The sequence below is a fragment of the Miniopterus schreibersii genome, assembly GCF_964146895.1.
Source record: "Miniopterus schreibersii genome assembly, chromosome: 9".
NCBI lineage: Eukaryota > Metazoa > Chordata > Mammalia > Chiroptera > Miniopteridae > Miniopterus > Miniopterus schreibersii.
In genome coordinates, this window is record NC_138118.1 from 14,606,333 (window position 1) to 14,629,457 (window position 23,125).

Sequence of the window (23,125 nt, forward strand, 5' to 3'; positions counted from 1 at the left end):
ATATTAAAAATTTGTTTTTAAAGTTGCAAAAACTACCACCAGGTTTTCATTGGAACAAAATAAGAGTTCATTCCAGGAATAAAAGGATGGTTAAATAACAGGAGCTATATTAATGTAATTCACAATGTTAACAAAGTAAAAAAACCCACGAATTTGATTACCTCAAATGGTGCCGCGAGTAAACTAATAAAATTTATTTCTAGTCACTAAAAAAAAAAAAACCCTCTTAAATAGAAGGCAAAAGAAAACTTCCTTACCTAGATTATTTTTTAAGTACCAAAAGCCTCAAAAATTAAACCTAATGGAGGAATATTAAGTATTGCCATTCATGTCAGAAACAAGACAAAGAGGCTCAATATCTCTACTATTCAATACTATATAGGAGATCTTAGCCACAGCAATAAGGAAAAAATGCAAATTAAGAAAAAATACATCATTTGAGGATGATATAGCTATGTACCTAAAAAAATTCGTAAGTCTGTATGCAAAGTGAATGTGAAAATCAACTTTCCCTACACCTATAATAATCCACTAGAATATATAATGAAAAAAGTCCCCTTTATAACAGCAAAGAAAGCTTAAAATATCTCAGAATAAACTTTAAAATATGTAAGATCTATTTAAGAAAACATAAAATTTTACTTAAGAACTGAATAAATAAAAAAAACATACTATATTCCAAGATGGGAAAATGCAATGTTGTAAACCATATCAATTCCTGTCAAATTAGTTATAAATTTAATGAAATTGCAATCAAAATCCCAATGGTACCTATCCACTTTTTTCTTGACATGTAAATGAACAAGCTAATCTGAAAGTAAGACAAGAATACCCTAATAAAAATAATAAGAAAACAAACACACTAAAATAATACAGTAATGATAAAAGTTTGATATTAGTAAAGGAAAGGAAGGCAAATCATTGGAGAAGAGTGTACCTAAAAATCTCTTAAGGATTTAGAGGAATTTAACATAGGACAGAGGTGGGGAACATCGGGCCGGAGGGCTATACAAGGCCCACAAAATCATTTGGTCTGGCCCTGCAAAGGCAACTACAGGTGAGACCTGAAATTCAATAAATCTAGGAGCTTTTTTCATAACTAATTTTTAAGTTAGCAATTTTGTATGACCTGAGAATGTTATAAATATCCAAATGACCCTTGACAGAAAAAAGGTTCCTCGCCCTTGACATAGGATAATCAGTAATGACAGAATAGAGGTTTTTAACATGTGATCCTCGAAATCTCAATACTTTCAGGAGAACCCTGTAGTCAGAACTATTTTTCATACGACTAGGCCTTTATCAGCCGTGTGTGTGTGTGCGCGTGTGTGCGTGTACTGACATTTGCACTCATGGTACAATGATGATGAGTAAGAGTGCTGGCACCTTGGTAGTGCCATGGAAAGGAATAGCATGAAAGTGTACTAGAATTCCTTAATATGATACACATTGCACTGTATTCTTTACCATCAAACACTCGCAGCTAAAAAAGAAAATTCATTTAAGAATGTCCCTGATGATGCAGTAAAACATAATTTTAATAAATCCCTATCATTAAGTACACATATTTTTAATAGTTTATGTGACACAATGGGTAGTACATATAAAGCACTTTGCTATGTACCAAAGTATGAAGGTTACTGCAAGGACACGGACCTATACAGTGGTTAGAGTTGTGAGCTAAAATAGCCATTTGTACTACTGTTCCCTGACCCCCAGGGTACTACTTTTCCTTAAAAGGCCATCTATGATTTACTTAGATTTCAGTATATGCCAGATATTTACCTGTCATTTCAAATAAAACAACTGACAGTATTTGTTTCCAAGGATAAAAGTCAAGCTCTCAAGGGAAAATTAGAATTTTGGAAAATTGGTATCCACCACTTCTAATACTTAAGACTTTTCTGATAAGATTGGTGATGATGTTAATGAGTGTGATTAAAAAAAAATTATATAATGAAATGTTTTAACATTTAAAAGATCTGCATAACTCAATGAATCATATTTTCTAAATGACCAATGAATGATGTTATAAAACCATACATGGATAAAAGATTAATTCAAAGTGCAAGACAGGCCAAACAATTTTAACCTGACATTGATACGGTTCAGAGTAAATAATGAGACTACCTTTAAGAAACTAACACTTGTCAAATTTAATTATCAAAACAGAATGTCCACTATATCAACACTGAGGGTAGTAATTTCTAAGTCCACTACTCTTTTTCAGCAATATCAGGACTCAATGAGCTAAGATGTATTAGTCAGAAGCTTTCCCATATTGTCATCTAAAGGACACTGTGCTAGTGAAGACAGACACAGTCAATGGCAACCAGTCATTAGGACATATGAGGAACTCCTGGGATGTTTAATGTGGCTTTCAGTTTATATATGCAAACAAAATAATTTCAAAAAGTTTTATACCAATGAATACTAAATTATTGTTTTGTATTCATTTCTTTATGTAGCAGTACCACTTAAAAAGTTTATCTACTACATCACAGTAATAACCATCAAGTAGTTTAACAGACAGAATAAAATAGAATTCTAAACCCAAGGCCCCCAAGAAGATAGTCTGTAAATATAACCAGACATCTAATATTAGAGATCTGTGTCAATATTAAAATTTTTTAAAAAATAATAAAAATATTAGAGATCTGAAATCTATTTTCAAGTTCCAGGTCCAAGATCAACAAAATCATGATGAAAAAAATCTTCCTATTATATCTATTCAAGTCTGAGCAAAATGTTCATTTATTAAAATCTTTCAAGCAATTGTCTGTTTTTAAAAATATGTCCGTATTGATTTTAGAGAGAGGAAGGGAGAGGGAAACACTGATATGAGAAACATCCATCCACTGCCTCCTGCACGTCCCATACTGGGGATCGAGCCCACAACCTGGGCATATGCCCTAACTAGTAATCAAACTGGTGACCTTTTGATGCACAGGATGACACTCAACCAAGCCACACTGGCCAGGGCTCAAGCAATTATGTTTTAGTAAGATTTCTTCTATATACTTAATGGCCCAACAGAAGTATTTCTAGAATAAAATTAGTTCTAATTCTTTTTATTTTAATGTTTGTTTTTTTTAATTGATTTTTTAGAGAGAAAAGGAAGGGCGAGGGAGAAAGAGAAAGAGAAACACGTGTGAGAGAGAAACACTGATCGGCTGCCTCCTGAAACGTGGACATGTGTCCTAACTGGGAATCGAACCCATGACCTTTTGGTGCACGGGACGACGTTCAACCAACTGAGCCACACCGGCCAGGGCAGTTCTAATTCTTAACACCTTTCAAAGATTATTGGGATGGAGGTGAATTAGGAAGACATATCAGAAGAATATCAAATATTATAGATGAATGAAGAATACACAGTTGAGCCCTGAGGGCTGGTGTAGTTCAGTTGGTTGGAGCATCATCCCGTACACCAAAGAGTCAAGGGTTCGGTTCCCAGTCAAGGCACATACCTAGGTTGCAGGTTCGATCTCTGGTCAGGGTGCGTACAGGAGGCAGCCAACTAATGTTTCTCTCTCACATCAATGTTTTTCTCTTGCTCCCTCTCCCTTCCTCTCTCTCTGAAATCAATAAAAAACAAACAAAAACACAAAAAACATATCCTTGGGTGAGGATTAAAAAAAAGTAAAAACCCCCACAAAAACAGTTGACCCTTAATGTGGAAGCTGGGAACTCCACACACAGTTGAAAATCCACATATAATTTTTGACTTGCCAAAAACTCAGTCACCCCTTAGTATCCACTAGGGGAATGGTTCCAGGACCCCCTGCTAATATCCAAATCAGCAGATACTCAAGTCCTGTATGTAAAATGGCGTAGAATAATGTATAAGCCTGCCTTCTGCATCTGTGGATTCCCAACAATGGATCAAAAATATGGTTTTTGATACGAAGTTGGTTGAGTCTGCAGATGTGAAACATAGGATATAAAGGGCCAACTCTATACAGTATACTTAAAAAGTTTTGCATATAAGTGGACCCACACAATTCAAACTCGTGTTATTCAAGGGTCAACTGCAGTTAATGATTAAGATCAAAGGGACATATATAGGATGAACAGAACGAATAATATCCATTTCAAATTTTACCAATAACTTTTGGTGGTATTAAGAACACTAATAATGCATATTAAACATACTATGTATTATATGTCAGAAATTTGAATTGAAGCTCCAAGCACACAAGATTATACATTCCCAAGGCTAAGAGTTTATATCCTAGGATCCAACCATCAGTTTCCCCATGAGACAATCAGATACAGATATGATCAGAATCAGTGTTTCTCATTCTTTTTCATAATGGCATGCAGAAAAAATGATAATATTTTTATGGCACACAAGGGTACTAGGCTGCAGGCTCCAGTTACTCCAGGAATGGGGGCAGGGGTCAACATCTCAACACTATGAAACACATCTGTGGCACATTCAATGTGCTTTGGCAATATCACTTGGGAAACTCTTGTCTAGATGGCTAAAACAGTTATTACAAGATGCTGGTAAGTTTAAGATCAGATTCTGGTAGACCCTAAAAATTCAAGATTAACCATTTTGAAAGAGTGAATCTATTCTACTATAGAGTCGATGGGATAAGCACACAAAGCAGCACAGTAACTAACACATAGTAAGTCCTCAATAAAAGTTAGCTACTACTACTATTATCTGCTATTATTACTATATTAGTTTCCTTTTTAATAGTACACTTTAAAAAAATATTTTTATTGATTTCAGAGAGAGGAAGGGAGAGGGAGAGAGAGAGAGAGAGAAACATCAATGATGAAAGTCATTGATCAGCTGCCTCCTGCATGCCCCTACTGGGGATCAAGCCCGAAACCCAGGCATGGAATCGAACCTCAATCTGGATCCTAGGTCAATGCTCAACCACTGAGCCATGCCCAGCTAGGTGATAGTACACTTTTAAAATGTTACCTTTCCACACGTTCGCATGAAGGGCCACCATTAGGTTACCTCCTCATCCTTACACTTAGTACCCATCCTAGACTTCTAAATACTTCCAACAGTCCAGAATGCAGGCCGAACCAGCCAAAGTTGAAGCTTCTCCCTAAAGCAACCACAACCATTCAGGCCACAAAAATCCCCCAAATCCATAGAAATCCAAGTCATCCCATCTACCAAAAACTGGGACTCCCTCAGAATCTTTTCAAGAGTTCTACCAAGTACCTTCTTTGCCCCCATCTCACCTTGCTAATTTCCCCACACCACCGTCATCTTGGCTGTGACTCAGGTGTAAACTTCTAGTCATCTAAGCCAATATCCTCATCCCATTCCACTTTATGTTTTCCCTCATCTCCCACTCAAGAGGTTTTCCCTTCCAAATTTTTAACTTGCTCTCTCAAATCTGGTGTCCCAATAAATAACTCTCCTTCTTTACTAAATTCTCCTTTTAGTTACCTGCCTTACTGAAACCAAGCTTCTTCCTAAGGCCAAATCTCAACTTCCACAGTAAGTCCTGCATGAGCTCTTTGCCTTTTTTGTGCTATGAATCCCCCTGTGGCTGTTTGGTGAGCTCTGTGACCCAAACCCCCTCAGATTTAAATGCATAAAGGAAAATACAGAGTAAATAAATTGTATTGAAACACAGTTATAAAAACAATAAAGAAACAAAATTATAATACAGAAATAAATATGCTTACCCTGGCCAGGTGGCTCAGGTGGTTGGAGCATTTGTCCTGTTCACCAAAAGGTGGCGGGTTCAATTCCCAGTCAGGGCACATGTCCAGTTTCAGGTTAGATCCTGGTCAGGCCATGTTTGGGGGGGTGGGAGGTGTGTGTGTGTGTGTGTGTGCGCAACCAACCAGCGTTTGCTTCTCTCTCTCTCCTCCCCTTCCCCACTCTAAAACAATATTGTTTTAAGTATATGCTTTTTTTACTAACACATCAGATAAGATCTATAGGTAAGCTAATAATTATAATTTCAAAGTTATTATATTTGCCACACTATAAAGTGATGGGAAAAATTTGTAACTTCTATCTATGACAAGTCACAAGCATTGCTAATATTACTATGAATTACTGCCTATATTCATAATTGGAAAAAATGCTAAATACATTAGAGGTTAGAGAAGATAAGGATGCAACTTTTCTTCCATCAAGTTCATGAAGTCATTAATTCCTCTTATCTCCTGTACAATAAACTCAAAAATATATATATAATGTCTCTAATGAGGCAAGCAGTTTGCTTGGTGCTTTTGAAATTTGAGGAAACAGAAAATAGGGTCACTATCCCCAAAGATTTCATAATCTACCTGACGAAACAAAACTTACATATGTCACATAGTAAGAAAATTCATGCTTTGGATGTGGACTTAAGTTTGTATCCCAACTGTACGTTTTACTACCTGTATGGTGTTGGTCCAGCCATTCAACCTCTAAACTTCAGGTTTCTCATTGATAAAGTGAGTGTAATAATGTCTATTTCACACAGTTAGGTGCATGCTTCATAAACAATACTTACTATTATTACTTTAAAACAATACAAGCACACATGTACACATATACCAAATGCTATGTCTTTGATCCATCACTAATATCCTCAATCAAAAAAGGAAAAATTTTATCTACCCGTAAAATGTTCAAATGAGATACCACATGTGAAAGCACGTATGTACTATCAAAAACCATAAAACATAAGAAGCTCTAAATAATAATTGCTGAAATTACATGATTCAAATTATAACTATGCATATTCTTTTTCTATAGTACCCAAAATACTACATTTAAGAAGTCATGTCTGTCCTTGGCTGGTACGGCTCAGTATTCCCAGTCAAGGGCATGTACCGGAGTTGTAGGGTCACTCCCTGTCCCCAGGTTGGGGTGTATGCTGGAGGCAACCAGTTGATGTGTCTCTCTCAGAAGAAGTGGAAAAAATATCCTCAGGTGAGGATTAACCAAAAAAAAAAAAAAAGTCATGTACACAAGAACTATATGAATATAAGTATAAAAATATACAAAAAGAAACATCCAAAATGAAATCATCTTTCACAAATATCAGCTTAAATTACTTTTAAAAACTTACTTAAATTTGGTTTAAGCAAAATTTAAAAAGCTATATTCATTACCAACTCTGGAGATTATATGCCACTGAGTTAGTCTTACTGTGAATAACTAACTGAAGGCTAACAACATTCAAAAATTGTATTGTTTAAGGATAAACTTTTAAAAAATAAAGCAAGATCTTTCAAACATATTACTGTAAAACACAAACGTAAAGTATTCAAACACATTTTTCTTTTAAGGAGAAATCTAACAATTTATACTCACTAGGTAAAACAAGAATCTGTGCTAAATCACCACCAAAAGAGAGCTATCCATCACTCAAGCGCTTTATTGACATGATTTTTAAAGAAACATAACAATAAACTAGCATACAGGCTTTTAATTTCATATTTTCTTTATATTATTTTTTTAAAAACTTATCAAGAGAATGTTGGGAAAAGGTTGGAAAGCAAAGTTACTGTAGACTACCATTAGTATCTTTTAACAGAAAAGTGAGAAATATGAAGTTATCTAAATATTAATATCCTAAGTATCAAGTGAGTTACTATGTGTCTACAATTATTTGGAAAGCTCCAATTAACATTTTGCCTGAATGCTAACCCACCAAGGTAAAGTGAAAAACATCATTATGTCCTATAATTAAAAGGCTGATAGAAAGAGCTAGAAAAAGGTCCAAATTCTTGTCTTTAGGCAGATAAATGTCTAACTGGTCCATACAAAACCTCGGATGTCTTCTATATAAAATTTTAAAAAAAGAAACTATGCAACTACGTGAAACAGACTTTTGTTGATACTTCTTCTAATGAATAATACTACTAGAGGATTAAGAACTATAGAAGCATTAGTGGTAGATATTTTCCTCCAAAGAAAACTAATGACCATAGGAAAGGTACAAAAAGCACCAAGAAAATAACTTTAAAAAAAAAAAAGAACTTCATTTTGCATGAGTAAGCAAAACAGAAGCTGAATAAGTACTTTAAAACTATAAAATCTAAATGTATTATATGAAAATATAAGATATTTTCACTGCGTGTACATCTGAAATATAAGATTATAGAACTGTTAAATCTATGCAAGAGTCTATAAGAATTATAACAACAGAAACCATAGTTACAAAAAAAACCCGCAATACACTGGACAGCCCAACTATTTTAAAAATAGTTTTCCCTCTATAAGTAATCTTTATTAAGACTTCAGATATTCTTTTTGCCCAATAGAACTGACTGAATGAAATCAACAGGACAACTCTTGATAGAGTTGCAAACAATGAGTAGGAAGTATACTGCTTGTTCCAAAAGAGGAAATTTTCTCCTAAATCAAAACATGGGATTCTGACTTTTGTTATTATTCTCTGAAGGATCTGATTCACTTTAATCCCAATTTTATCATATTTCCACAGTATGCAGTATAGATGGAAATTAAGATTCAAGTCCTTAACTTTTCTACCTTCTAAATAAATCTTAAAGAAAAACAAAATAACCCTAAAAATATTAATTTTGAGGAGGCATTATAAATACTTTCTCAAGCTAAAACACTTGGTAAATAATTACATGCCTTAGGCAGTACTTTTCAAACATCACTTTGCAACTTATTACTTAGAGTCATGAAAATAGTTTTATGTGTTTCAGCAACATTTCACTAAGACAATGAAATACAAAAGAACAAAATAGAGAAGATAATAAACTGCCATAAGAAATTCATCAGTATTTGGTTTTATATGTTATAGCTTTTAGAACTGACAAACTTTCAATAAAACAATCAAGGCAATCAAATCACTGTTATCTCATCAAATCTTCTAATAAACTTCCAAATGAGAAAATATTTGGAAACGGTTCTACTTGAAATAACTGTCAGTTATAGATTTAAAAAGTAGGGGTCAAGAAACTTTTTCTACAAACGCTGAAATAGTAAACATTTGGGGTTTTGTGGGGGCTATGTTGTCTCTTGCAACTACTGAACTTTACCTTTGTAGTGCAAAAGCAGACATAGACATTATGTGAACAACCAGTGTGGCAGTGTTCCCATAAAGTTTTTTGTTTGTTTTTTTAAATATATCTTTATTGATTTCAGAGAGGGGAAAGGAGGGGGAGGGAGAGAGAGAGAGAGAGAGAGAGAGAGAGAGAAACATCAATGATGAGAGTCCTCATTGATCGGCTGCCTCCTGCACGTCCTTGACTGGGGACTGAGCCCGCAACCCGGGCATGTGCCCTGACCAGGAATCTAACCGCGATCTCCTGGATCCTAGGTCGATGCTCAGCTTCTGAGCCACGCCCGGCTGGGCTCCCATAAAGTTTTAATTAAAAAACCGGGGTCCTGCAGGATTCCTCCTGGCTGTAGTTTGCTGACTGATGGTATAATGAATTTATTTCTATTTCAGAATGCTAAAAACCTTACCTATTTTAATGAATCGACAAGGAAACATCTGTTCATCAATTTTATGCTTCAAGGTGAATGTTTCTTTATTATAATCATTCTTTAAGCCACTGTGAAAAAAAATAAGATTATCAAATCTGATTTCATAATTTAGTAACTGCACAAAAACCCAGATTAATACCATTCTCAGATTTTAAGGTTAAACCAATGGTAAAAATATATGACCAAAGAAATAGATGAACATGAGCATATAGGTTAAAACTTGTACATTCACATCAACTGCATTATTACTGTATTCCTCTTAATTATATGAGGGGTAATGAAAAATGTTCAATATTAATTAAAAAATGAAAATGTGTGATGACCTATTGTCCTTAATGTATAACTGAATATAATATTCAAGCAGTAAGAAGAAAATTTAAAAAACAATTTACTCTCATATCTTACAACTTAAACAGGGACAAATATTAAAATGTCAAAGAATTAAGTTATTTAGTTTTGATTGAGGTACCAATGTTCCTTTTATAGCTCAACAAATTTTCAAAGACAGCCTTACTCTATTGGTTTAATAGCACCCACAGCCATGTGGACCCCACACACAATGGACTGATGGACTAAAATTAGCCTGGTGCTGTGCGAGACTCAGCTCCACCATGGAACAGAAACTTTGAACAGTGGCTTTGCTTCTAGCTCTGCTAAAGCTCCAACTACAACTTTTCCAGGACTAGTTTAAGGGAAATGGGACTTTGGAAACTGAGGGATATAATTTCATGCAAATAAACCTTTCTACCATATCTCATTCTCCCATACTAGTTTTAGAAAACACTTTTTCTCAAGATATTGTAAGAACCCCACTCCCACTAGCATCGGAGAAATCCTACCTGCATAATTCTTCAATAGCATTAACTAGTATCTGGTGGTTTAAAAAAAAAAAAAAAGCTAACTCAAGCCACAGTATTAAAATAAGTCACTAGAAATAGAATAGTGGAAATATTCTTTTCTTCCTTGAAAGAAAAATCAAGCCATGCAGGTTTCGCTACAAAGAGACTAAACTTAGACTGCACCTTGTTTAGAAGACAACTCTTTCCGCCCTATAATCATAACTCACCTGGACAACAGCTCTGTCATATTTTCTTCATTCATTCCACCAAAGACTTTAAATTTCTTCAAATTACAGACATGCGTTTTCTCATATTTTCCAAATGTGATATTCTGGACTATAGCGGGCCTTTCAAGCTTCAGAACCAAGTACTAAAAAAGGAATGACCAAATTATATCCTCCTCTACTTAAAACAGAGAGACAACTTAAAAGTTAAAATTCTGGACAGATAACAGAACCACACATAAGGTGTATTCTGTCCAACCTGTGCTGGTAGGCTTTTTTTAATGCTAGAGAATAGCATGCAACAGTCTTAGACAGGCTACCATAATGCTACCACTTTTTCCCAGGAAAACACATCACCATGAACACTGGTGATGAAGGAGGGAAAAGGGCCAGTGGGACGACTCGTAGTCAAGGCATGCGGTTCAACAGAAGGTGCAACAGGCTATGAACCACCAAACGAAATATTAGAAGGCAAAGGTAACAATCACATTCGCATCAACTGTAAGAGCAAATTCACTGTTCAAAATCAATGATAAAATTTTAAACCGAGAAACAAACAGGAGATTTACTAATCACTCCTGCCAATTTTATAAATTAAAAAACCCAGACTCACTATAAATATGTCTAATATAGCTCAAGCTTTCCTATTATACACAGGATAAAGTGGGATCATTTCATCAATTAGGATACACACTTTACATTATAAAGAATGTTTTCAATTATAAAAATTAAAAAGGAAACTACCACTGATTGAATACACGGGGAAAAAGCTATTCAGAAAAATGATTCAGAAATTTGTTCGAGTAATGCTTCATATTAATGGGTAATACAGGTGATAAAGTTGATCAGAATGAAGTTGGTAGTCCTACTTCATTCCATACAGAAAAACATGCTGGCAAGGATATGGAGAAAGGGGAACCTTGGTACACTGCTGGTGGGAATGCAGACTGGTGCAGCCACTATGGAACACAGTATGGAGGTTCCTCAAAAAATTAAAAATGGAGCTGCCTTTTGACCCAGTGATCCCACTTCTAGGAATATATCCTAAGAATCCTGAAACACTAATCAGAAAGAATACATGCACCCCTATGTTCACAGCAGTGCAATTTACAATAGCTAAGATCTGGAAACAGCCCAAGCGCCCATCAGTAGATGAGTGGATAAAAAAGCTGTGGGACATTTACACCATGGAGTACTATGCAGCTGTAAAGAAGGATCTCATATCCTTTGGGACAGTATGGATGGACCTGGAAATTGTTATGCTAAGTGAAATAAGCCAGTCAGAGAAAGACAAACATCACATGATCTCACTCATATATGTAATCTAAAGAACAATAATAAACTGATGAACAAAATATATCCAGAGAAACAGAAGCATGGAACAGACTGATGAATCTCAGAGGGAAGGTGGGGGTGGGGGAGTGAGTGGGGAGAGATTAACCCAAGAATTTGTATGCATATATATATAACCCATGGACACAGAAAATAGTGTGTGAAGGCCTGGGGTGGGGAGTGGGTGTGGGGTGGAAGGGGTCAATGGGGGAAAAAGGAGACATCTGTAATACTTTCAACAATAAAGATAAATTTTTAAAAAAATCAAATTAATCCAAAATGGATCCTTTAAGATCAAAGACCTAAATGAAAGAGCTAAAACCATAAAACTCTTAGATGAAAATATGAGTAAATCTTTATGACTTGAAATTTGACAATGGATTCTTAGATATAACACCAAAAATACAAGCAACAAAATATAAAATAAATTGGACTTCATCAAAATTAAAGTTTTGTGTATCAGAGGACACTATCAACAAATAGAAAAGACAACCTGCAGAATAGAAAAATTTGCAAATAATATATCTGATAAGGGTTTATTATCTAGAATATATAAAGAATTCTTACAGCTCAACAAAAAGACAAAAAATGTAATTTAAAAATGGGCAAAGGATCTCAAAATAGCCCTTCCACCAAAGAAAATAAACAAATGGCCAATCTGCAAATGAAAAAATGTTCATTAGTCATCAGGAAAATATAATCAAAACAACAATGCAATAAAACTTCACACCCACTAGGATGGCTATAATAATAATAATATAAAAAATAAAAAGTATTGGTGAAAACGTAAAGAAACTGGAACTCATACATTGCTGGTGGGAATATAAAATGGTGCAGACAATGTAGAACATAGCTTGGCAGTTCCTCAAAAAGTTAAATATGTATTACTATATGGCCCAAGAATTCTCCTTCTAGGTATATAAAAAGTGAAAAAGGTAACAAAACAAACACTTGTACATGAATGTTCAGAGCAGTGCTATTCACAACTGCCAAAAAATGCAAACCCAAATGCCCATCCACTGTAAGTGGATGAACAAGAGGGAATATTTCAGCCATAAAAAAGAACAGAGTACTGATATGTGCTACAACATGGCTGTACCTCAAAAGCATGCTAAGTGAAACAAGTCAGATGCAAAGGTCATATATTGTATGATTCCGTTTACATAAAATGTTCAGGACAGGTAAATCCATTGAGGTAGAAAGCAGATTAGTGGCTGCCAGAAGCTGAGTTAATGAGAAAAGGAGAGTGTGTAATTGATACTAGATTTCCTTATGGGGTGATGAAAATATTTTGGAACTAGATAGAAGTGATAGTTGTACAACACTGTGAATGTACTAAATGCCACCAATTTGTAACTTTAGAATGATTAATTTTATGTTGTGTGAATTTCACCTCAATAAAATAAAAGAATGAAACTGGTGATGACATGAGAGATGATATAACCAGAGCTAATATTTTGTGAGCAGTAACTCTCTTGTCTGTCACATTCCTCAGATTTTTACACAGATTATCTCATTTTAGTGGGAGGACAAACAGGAGTTTTTAATAACAATAATTATCCTCTTCATCCTCACGACACAGATGAAGAAATTCTGGCTTGAAAAAACTAAATAACTTGACTATAGTTATACAGCTAATAAATGACAGACCTGAGATTACAAATCAGTCAATCTAACTCTGGTTGACGGTTGGCTGACCCGACCTCCGTTCTCAACCCAGTTCTTCCTAGCCACCTTCCGGCCAAGGGTAAATGTATGACAAAATTCTGGTCAATGAGATGTAAGCATAAGTTTGCTGTGGGATAAGTTTTGCTTTCTGAAACGAATGCTCTCTCTTTGATATCTGAAGTTAGAGCTGTAACAACCACTATGCCACAATAAAAAAAATAGATCAAGAGAATCTCAAAGATAGCCATCTGTAAGCCACTCAACTTTCACCAACAGCTGCCTAACTCTAGTTTTCTTGTGTGTATGTGTGAGTGGGTAGGGGTTGGGGTAGCTATTTGTTTAACCCACTGTAACAGGATTTTCTGTTAAAAGCATTCCTGATCCACTGACTCCGAAGACAAAGCTTTAACCACTACACAGTAACAGCTGTTTAGGTTTATGTACTGTTTAGACTCTAAGTAGCTATTAAAACTTGTTTATTATTAAAGTACAGTTGGCACACAATATTACATTAGTTTCAGGTGTACAACACAATGATTTAACATTTATACATCTTACAATGTGATAACCATACTATAGTAACCATCTGTCAGGGTACAAAGTTATCAAATTATTAAAGACTATATTCCCCTACACCCTTTTGGCCATCTCTCCAACCCCCTCCCCTCTGACAATTATCACTTTGTTCTTTGTTTCTATGCATTTATTTTTGTTTTTGTTGTTTGTTCATTTGTTTCGATCTTTTTAAAAAATCCCACATATTAGTGAAATAATGCAGTGTTTATCTTTCTCTAGCTGACTTATTTCACTTAGCATAGTAGGTCCACCCATGTTTTCTCAAGTGGCAGGATTTCATTCTTTTTTACTGCTGAGTAATACCCCATTGTATATATACACATCTTCATTCATTCATTCGTCTACAGATGGCCACCTAGTTAGCTTCCATATCTTGGCTACTATAAATAATGCTGCAATGAACACAGGGTGCATATATCTTTTCAGGTTAGTGTTTTCACTTTCTTTGGATGAATACCCTGAAGTGGAATTGCTGGGTTCTATGGTAGTTCTATTTTTACTTACTTATTTTAAATATATCTTTATTGATTTCAGAGAGAGGAAGGGAGATGGAGAGAGACAGAAACATCAATGATGACTCATTGATGGGCTGCCTCCTGCATGCTCCTCACTGAGGATCAAGCGAGAAACCCGGGCATGTGCCCTGATGGGGAATCGAACCTCAATCTCATGAATCATAGGTCTATACTCAATCAATGAGCTATGCCGGTGGGGCATATTTTTAATATTTTGAGGAACCTCCACACGGTTTTCCATAGTGGCAGCACCAATTTGCAGTTCCACTAACAGTGAGGAGGGTTCCTTTTTCTCCACATCCTTGTCAACACTTATCTGTTGACTTTTTGATAATAGCCATTTTGACCAATGTGAGGTGGTTATCTCATTGTGGTTCTAATTTAAATTTCCCTGATGATTAGTGATGTTGAGCAACTTTTTACGTCTGTTGGCCATTTCTACGTCTTCTTTGGAGAAATGTCTCTTTCTTCTTTGGAGAAATGTCTCTTCATATCCTCTGGCACTTTTTTGACTATTTTTGTTGTTGTTACTGAGTTCCTTATATATTTTGGAAATCAAATGTATCATTTGCAAAAATATTCTCCCATTCAACAGGTTATCACCCTGGCTGTGCAAAGTCTTTTTTTTTTTTTTTTAATCCTCACCAGAGGATATGTTTTTATTGAGAGAGAGGAGCACATCAATATGAGAGAGGAACATCAATCAGTTGCCTCCTGTATGTGCCCCAGCAAGGGATCGAACCCGCAACCTAGGCATGTGCCCTGACCAGGAATCAAACTGGTAACATTTTGGCATAAGGGAAAATGCTCCAATTTAACTGAGCCAGGGTTGCAAAGTTTTTTAATTTGATTAAGTCCCATCTGTTTATTTTTGCCTCCGATGTCAATTAGTTTACTACCTATGTTTTCCTCCAGGAGTTTTATGGTTTCGGGCCTCACATTTAAGTCTTTAATCCATTTTGAGTTTATTTTTGTGTGTAATGTAAGAGAGTGGTCCAGTTTCATTTTTTTGTATGTATCTGTCCAGTTTTCCCATCACCACTTGTTGAAGAGATTGTCATTCCTCTGCTGTGTGTGTGTGTGTGTATTTTTAAAAAGTTTACTGATTTTTTATTTTTTTTTTAGAGAGCGTGGAAGGGAGAGAGAGGGAGAGAAAGGAACATAGATGTCAGAGCACAATATCAATTGGAGCCCACAACCAGAGCATGTGCCCTTGACTGTGAATCAAACCAGTAACCTCCTGGTGCACTGGATGGTGCCCAACTAACTGAGCCACACTAGCCAGGGCATCCATTGTATATTCTTACTTCCTGTCATAGATTAATTGACCACATAACCAAGGGTTTATTTCTGGGCTCTTCACTGTTTTATTGATCTATCTGCCTATTTTTTGCCAATACCATATTGTTTTATTATACCTTTGTAGTGTATTTTTAAATCAGGGAGTGTGTGATACCTCCAACTTTGTTTTTCTTTCTCAAGACTGCCTTGGCTATTCATGGTCTTTGCAATTCCATACAAGTTTCAGGATTATTTGTTCTAATTCTGAGAAGAATGTCATTGATATTTTGATAGGGATTGCACTGAATCTATAGATTGCTAGGTATCCTAGGTATTTTATTCTTTTGATGCAATTGTAAATGGGATTGTTTTCTTAATTCCTCCTGATCCTTCACTATTAGTGAATGGATTTCTGCATATTAATTTTGTATCCTGTTTTACTAACTTCATTTATTATTTCTATTAATTTTTGGTGGGTTCTTTAAGGTTTTCTATATATATTATCATGTCATCTGCTAAGAGTGATAGTTTTACTTCTTCCTTTCCGATCTGGATGCCTTTTAATTCCTTTTCTTGTTTGGGTGCTATGGCTAGGATTTTCAGTACTTTTGTTTAATCCTCACCTGAGGATACATTTATTGATTTTATTTATTTTTATTTATTTTTTTAAAAATCCTCTCCTTAGGATATTTTTTCCATTGCTTTTCAGAGAGAGTGGAAGGAAAAGAGAGACACTGACGTGAGAGAGACACATCGACTGGTTGCCTCCCGCATGAGCCCTGACCGGGGACAGGGATCAAGCTTGCACCCAAGGTACGTGCCCTTGGCCAGAATCGAACCCAGGACCCTCACTCAGTCCATGGGTCGACGCTCTGACCACCGAGCAAAACCTGCTAGGGCAATGTTTATTGACTTTAAACATCAATAAAGAGAGAAGAGAGATACTTCAATCGATTGCCTCCCGTATAAACCCCAGATGGAGATTGAACCTGCAATCTAGGCATGTGCCCTGACCGGGAATTGAACACACAACCTTTTGGTATATGGGACAATGCTCCAACCAACTGAGCCACTCAGCCAGGGCTTCCGTACTATATTGAATACAGTGGTGAGAGTAGGCATCCTTGTCTTGTTCCTAATTTGAGAGGAAAAGCTTTAGCTTTTCACCATTGAGTATAATGATATACAGCTTTAGTCATAAGCTCCTTCTATATCCACTTCACTGAGTTTTCATCATAAATTGATGTTGAATTTTGTAAAATGCATTTTCTGTATCTTTTGAGATGCTCACATGACTTTTATCCTTGGTTTTGTTGATGTATCACATTAATTGTTTTGCAGATATCGAGCCATTAAAATATCCTAATTATAGACATTGAATAGGAAAACTGAGATTGATATTCTTTAGTCATTAATCCTTTTTGTCCATATAATATAGGTGTGTGGTAATATGATCTTTTTAGTAATTCAAAGCTTTGTAAGAATATAACTATAAATCACAGAACTGACTATACATGCAGGCAAGAGAGCTTTCACATCTCTGTCCTCTTTTAACTCACACCCCTTCCCATCCGTTTCTCCTTTCTCCTTTTATTCATCCTTTTATGTCTTGGTTTAGATGTCAGTTTTCCCTGACAAATGGTTAGTTAGATACAGTGTTGTAATGAGTAAAAATGGTTCTTTATACAATTTGTTGTACACCATCCATCACCCCAACTACGATATCTCTAAATCCAACAGAAAATATCTGCTTGTATATATATAATTTTATTAACAACCAAAGAGAATTTGTTATTAAAAGGTTATATCAGTAATATGTAAAATCTCTAACCTCAAATAAAACACAATGGTCTGATAGAAATACATCTTAGGCAAAAATTTTAATGTATCACATTACAACTTCATTGATAAATTTCATAACTTTCGTTTTCCCAAATCTTGAGCATCAATACTGAATAGTGTTACTAATATTAAGTGTTGTCCTGCCCTGGCCGATGTGGCTCAATGGTTAGAGCTTTGGCCAGCGCACCAAAGAGTCATGGGTTCGATTCCTGGTCAAGGGCACATACTCAGTTTCAGGTTCAATCCCCAGCCACAGTCAGGGCCTGTGGGGCAGGCGACCAATCGATGTGTCTCTCTAACATGGATGTCAAGGTCTCTCCCCGCCCCCCTTCCCTTTACTCTCCTCCTCCCACTCCCTAAAAATCAAAGGAAAAAATACCTTCAGGTGAGGATCAACAACAACAACAAAAAAGTGTTGTCCCACAGTTTAAATTGGCTTCCATTATTTTTAATTTGGAAAAGTAACTGCTGTAGATTTAATCATAAAAACTAAAAAAAAAAAACACTTTCATGAATAATGAATATTTTAGAAAAATGTTTAGAATCTACATAACAATCTTTAAATTTTGTATACATTAAATTTTATATATATTAATTTTGTATATATTAATTTTAACATAAAACATAATGAACTGGAATCTCTTTACCCAAAGTGGGAGTGCTGACATGCACAGAAAATCAAAGAACTATCACAATGGCTCTTAATTTAGCCACAGAATTAATCAACCAATGAAATAAATTTTAATATTCAACATTTGTTGACAATTTCAGCCTAGAGAGATTTTTTTCAGTGTGAGAAACATAATTTTTTAAAACTTTTAAAGTCATATAAATAATTACAATTTATAAGGACTAAGGATGAGGTAAAGGAGGAAAACATGACGGGGGAGCTGGCAGTCGGACTTACTTCAGAACTTGACATGAGGTCTACCAGTAAAGTGTCTCTAAGGAGTTGACTTAAAGGATGAGACAAAATACATTAGTTTCATTGGGCTGCCACAACAAATTACTACAATCCTGGTGGCTTAAAACAACAGAAATTTATTCTCTCCCAGTTCTGGAAGCCAGACAGAAGTCTGAAATCAAGGTTTCGGCATGACTTTGCCTCTGCCAGTGGCTCCTAGTGTCCCTTGACCTGTGGCAGCATTAATTCCAATCTCTGCCTCCATCTTCACAGGGCCTTCTTCCTTGTATGTTTCTATGCCTTCTCCTTTTCTATTTCTAATAATGACACTTGTCACTTGATTTAGGGTCCAGCTTAATCCAGGGTGATCTCACTTTGAGATCCTTATCTTAATTACATCTACTAAGACCTTTATTCCAAATAAGATCACACTCTGAGGTGCTACGTATCTTATTTTTTTTGGGGGGGGGGGAGCACTATTCAACTGACTACACAGAGCCAGCCAGTCAAAAGGGCTTATGAAAAATAAGTTCTAGGTACTGTTAAAAGGTCAGCATGGTTGAAGCCTAGTAAGCAAGGTAAAGAATTATGTTGAGACTGAAGAGGTAGGCAGTCACCAGATCACGCACACACGCACACACAGAATCTGTTTTGTGGAGAATGGATTAGAGGAACTGGCAGACCAGTTAGGATACTGTTACAGTATCATGCAAGAAATGAGATAAAGGAGATTTGGACTAGGATGGTATGGAGATAGAGATGATTAGACAATTTTGACATATATTTTAGAGAAAGAATGGATGAGATTTAGTGATAGTTTGATGTAGTGAGGGGAGAGGAGGTATCAAGGATGGTGATTTAGTTTCTGACTTGAATAACAATGTATTGAAACTATCATTTACTCTGATGATTAGGACTGGCAAAGAAATTGTTAGACAGTATGGAAATGAGACTAGAAGAGTTCAGATTATATAACCATGTATGTCTCAGGATGTATAATAAATCACTCCAGAATAGTAAAACAAAAGTGATTTCTGATCTCATGATTCTGTGTATCCAATGGACTACTGTCCCCACTGGTATCTCCTGGACTCAATAATATAGCCATATCAGCTGGTGGGTTAGCTGGGAGACTGAACTTAGCTGAGATGACTGGGCCTCTTCATGTAGGCTTTTATCCTCAAGGAGGCTACATGGGCTTTCTTCACAGCACAGTAGCCTCAGAGTTCCAAGATAGACAGAGCAGAAGCCACAAAGCGTCTTGAAGCCTTGCTTAGAAGCCTTGCTTAGAAGTTGCAATACATTTCCACAGAATTTTCTATGGATTGAAACAAATCACAAGTCCAAACAAGATTTATAAGGTAGGGAAACAGACTGCACTTCTTGCTGGAAGGAGCTATAATGTGTAACCATATTAAGAAATTTGAACTCTATTCCAGGAGAAGTATAGAAAGATAAAAAGTTTCAAGGTGTGGTAGAGCAACATCAATAAAATTCAATACACATTTAGTATTAGAAACTCTCAGAAAACAACAAACAGAAGGAACTTCCTCAAACTGATGTAGGACAACTATAAAATATCCACAACCAGTATCACAGTTAATGAAGATTCCCCTAATACTGGGACAGAAGGAAAGTTGAGGCTAGAGGGAGACACAGGTGGGTAGAAGGGATTAAAAGAACACATGGGAAACTTTGGGATAACAGATATGTTTGGTATTTTAAGAGTGGTGGTATTTTCAAGGGTGTACACATATGTCACAACTTACCAAGTTGTACACTAAAAATGTGAAGTTAACTGTATGTCAATTATACCTTAACAGCTTTCTAAAAAATAAGTAAAAATTAGTATTAAGCAAGTCACAGACCAGGAGAAAATATCTGCAATATATAACTAACAAAAAATTTGTATCCAGAATATGTATATAAACAACTTCTACAACTCGGTAATAAAAAAGCAAAAATTAGTAAAAGAATTCACAAAATAGATAAATGAACAGTCAATAAGCAAATGGGGAAAAAAGGGCTTAATATCATTATTCATCAAGGAATTATAAATTAAAATAATCATTCCAATTAAAATGTATGTGATACCAAATGTTAGCAACATTATCATGCTACTAGCACTCTGATTTCATATGAAGTAATATATCTCTACCTTATGATGAGCAATTACACCTGTAGATAGTTAACCAAAATTAATCAAAGGTATTATTTTTTAAAATCTTATAAAGGAATGTTTATATAAGCTTTATTCATAATCACCAAAAACTAAAATAATGCAAATGCCCATAAACAGAACAGATAAACAAGTTGTGTTAAATTCATAGAACAGAATGGTATTCTATAATGAAAAGGAATGAAATACTGATACATACAACATGGATAAACATCTAAACTGCTCTGAGCATAAAAGTCATATAGAAAAAAGTACATAGAACTGGCAAAACTAATCTACGGCACAGGAAATCCACACAGTATTTGTATCTGGGTGGAGAGTAGGAGAGTTAAGGACTCACTGGTAAGGGACAGAAAGATTCGATTTGAGGTGATGGAAACATTCCATATCTTGATAAGGGTGTGAATTATATTGGTGTGTGCATTTTTCAAAATTGGTACTATACACTTAAGGTCCATGCATTTCACTGTATGTAAATTATATTAATTAAGAATGTAGCCCTGCCGGGCATGGCTCAGTGGTTGAGCGTCAACCTAGGATCGAGGAGATCGAGGTTCGATTCCCGGTCAGGGCACATGCCTGGGCTGCGGGCTCAATCCCCAATGATTCTCTCATCATTGATGTTTCTGTCTCTCTCTCCCTCCCCTCTCCTCTCTCTGAAATCAATGAAGATATATTTAAAAAAAGAAAAAAAGAATGTATTATACAATATATACAATGATGCTCTTTTCACAAACTTCAACAAAATACCATAAAGACACTTCATAAATTTACTGGTATACTGGTTCCACAGATAGAAATTACATTAAAATGCATATATTTTCTATTTCCTTTTTCACTTTGCAAGTAACTCTTATTCCTATAATATTTTTCTTATGGTTCATCAGAAAAGAATAACATCTGTGTATTACAAAAGCTAAAACATCCCCCCACACAAACACACCCTAACTTTAACAATCACTATAGCTTCTTTGATCTGCTTAGATTATATAAAAGCAGAATGTTTGCTGTTTGTTAAACAACTTTAACTGCCCTCTCTGACCCCAGAAAGCAAAGTATATTACCTAATATCATACTTTTACTTAAACCACCTTGGAAGGAGCTTATGGTTGTAGTAGAAGAGTTGTGATCTAATCTTCCTTAAAGCAATTATCGAGACATCTGTAACTGTCTGTATATACATTTTAACCAATTCTAAAGTATTCACCAGACACCTTGAAAGACATGTTTTCCATGGCAGTATCAGTAACTCCTATAGAATACATGTGATAAGAGAGAATCATAAAATTACTATACTATCTTAAAGTATTTTGGGGATTTTCATTCATGCTACATTTACTCCCTACTAGTACAGATGATCCAGAATTAATAACAATGTTTTTTCATTAGGTCTCAAAATATATGCTTCCCACACAATAAAAATGTCTGTAATTTTTTTCTGTTTATACAAATTATAAATAATTGAAAATGAGAATAAAAAAAAGATAAAAGTATAAGCCTGAAATTTAAATTAAAAATCACCTGAATTCCATCATCCTGATATAACCACCACCACCATTTTGATAATTTAACTCTCTATGCACACACTCACACAGACTTTACATATGCAATATCATAAATGTTATTTTTTAATGGGAATAACTTTTTAGAATAATTTGTTTTCTGGTTTTCTTCCCTCATCTCCTCCTCTCTTAACTAACCAATGCCAACAACCAGATGTGCATCCTTTCATATCTTTTTTCTGGACAATTTGTATCAAATACAAATATACATACATACAAACCAGTACACATATTAGTGAGGGAGGGAGCATCATTACTTAGGTAGAATCTTATTGTAGATGCTTCTCTACACCTTGCTTTTCTCATTTTACAGTGGAAATCCCTCCAAGTAAACTGGTATGATGCCAGTTCATTTTGTTTAAATGGCTAACAGTATTCCAAGAAAAATGTATTCCAGCATTCCCCTATACATGGGTATTCTTTTGTTTTCCTGAGCCAGAACTACCCCCAATAAGGCACTCACAGAATCCTGACCCTCAGTAAAAGTGTGAAATAATAAATCCTTGCTGTTTTTTAACTCAATTGTTTTAGGGTAATTTGTTACACAGAAATATATGACTAATACAGCATCCAAAGCCAAAAGAAATATTAACAGTTCAATTTATTAAGCAGTTATGTCCAAACAACTTAATAAGTATTTATGTTCTGATAATTTAGTTGCCATTTGGAGAAAAAAAAAAAGACATATATTAAAAGAAAATATTTGTATTTCTACTCACCCCACTCATACCCCAGGCATGAGCTTTAGAGAGGTATTT

At 35.2% G+C, this 23,125-nt stretch overlaps 1 protein-coding gene across 5 annotated transcripts in view; it reads right to left on the bottom strand.

The window, feature by feature from the left end:
• The window catches only part of MKLN1 (muskelin 1), a 306,710-nt gene that overhangs the window by 96,465 nt on the left and 187,120 nt on the right, over positions 1–23,125 (bottom strand). For all 5 annotated transcript variants that reach the window (XM_081147023.1, XM_081147024.1, XM_081147025.1 and 2 more), the window contains 2 exons: positions 10,512–10,654; positions 9,425–9,513 (listed from right to left, as the gene is read on the bottom strand). In XM_081147023.1, coding sequence (XP_081003149.1) covers positions 9,425–9,513; positions 10,512–10,654 — 232 coding nt within the window. The remainder of the gene's footprint in view (positions 1–9,424; positions 9,514–10,511; positions 10,655–23,125) is intronic.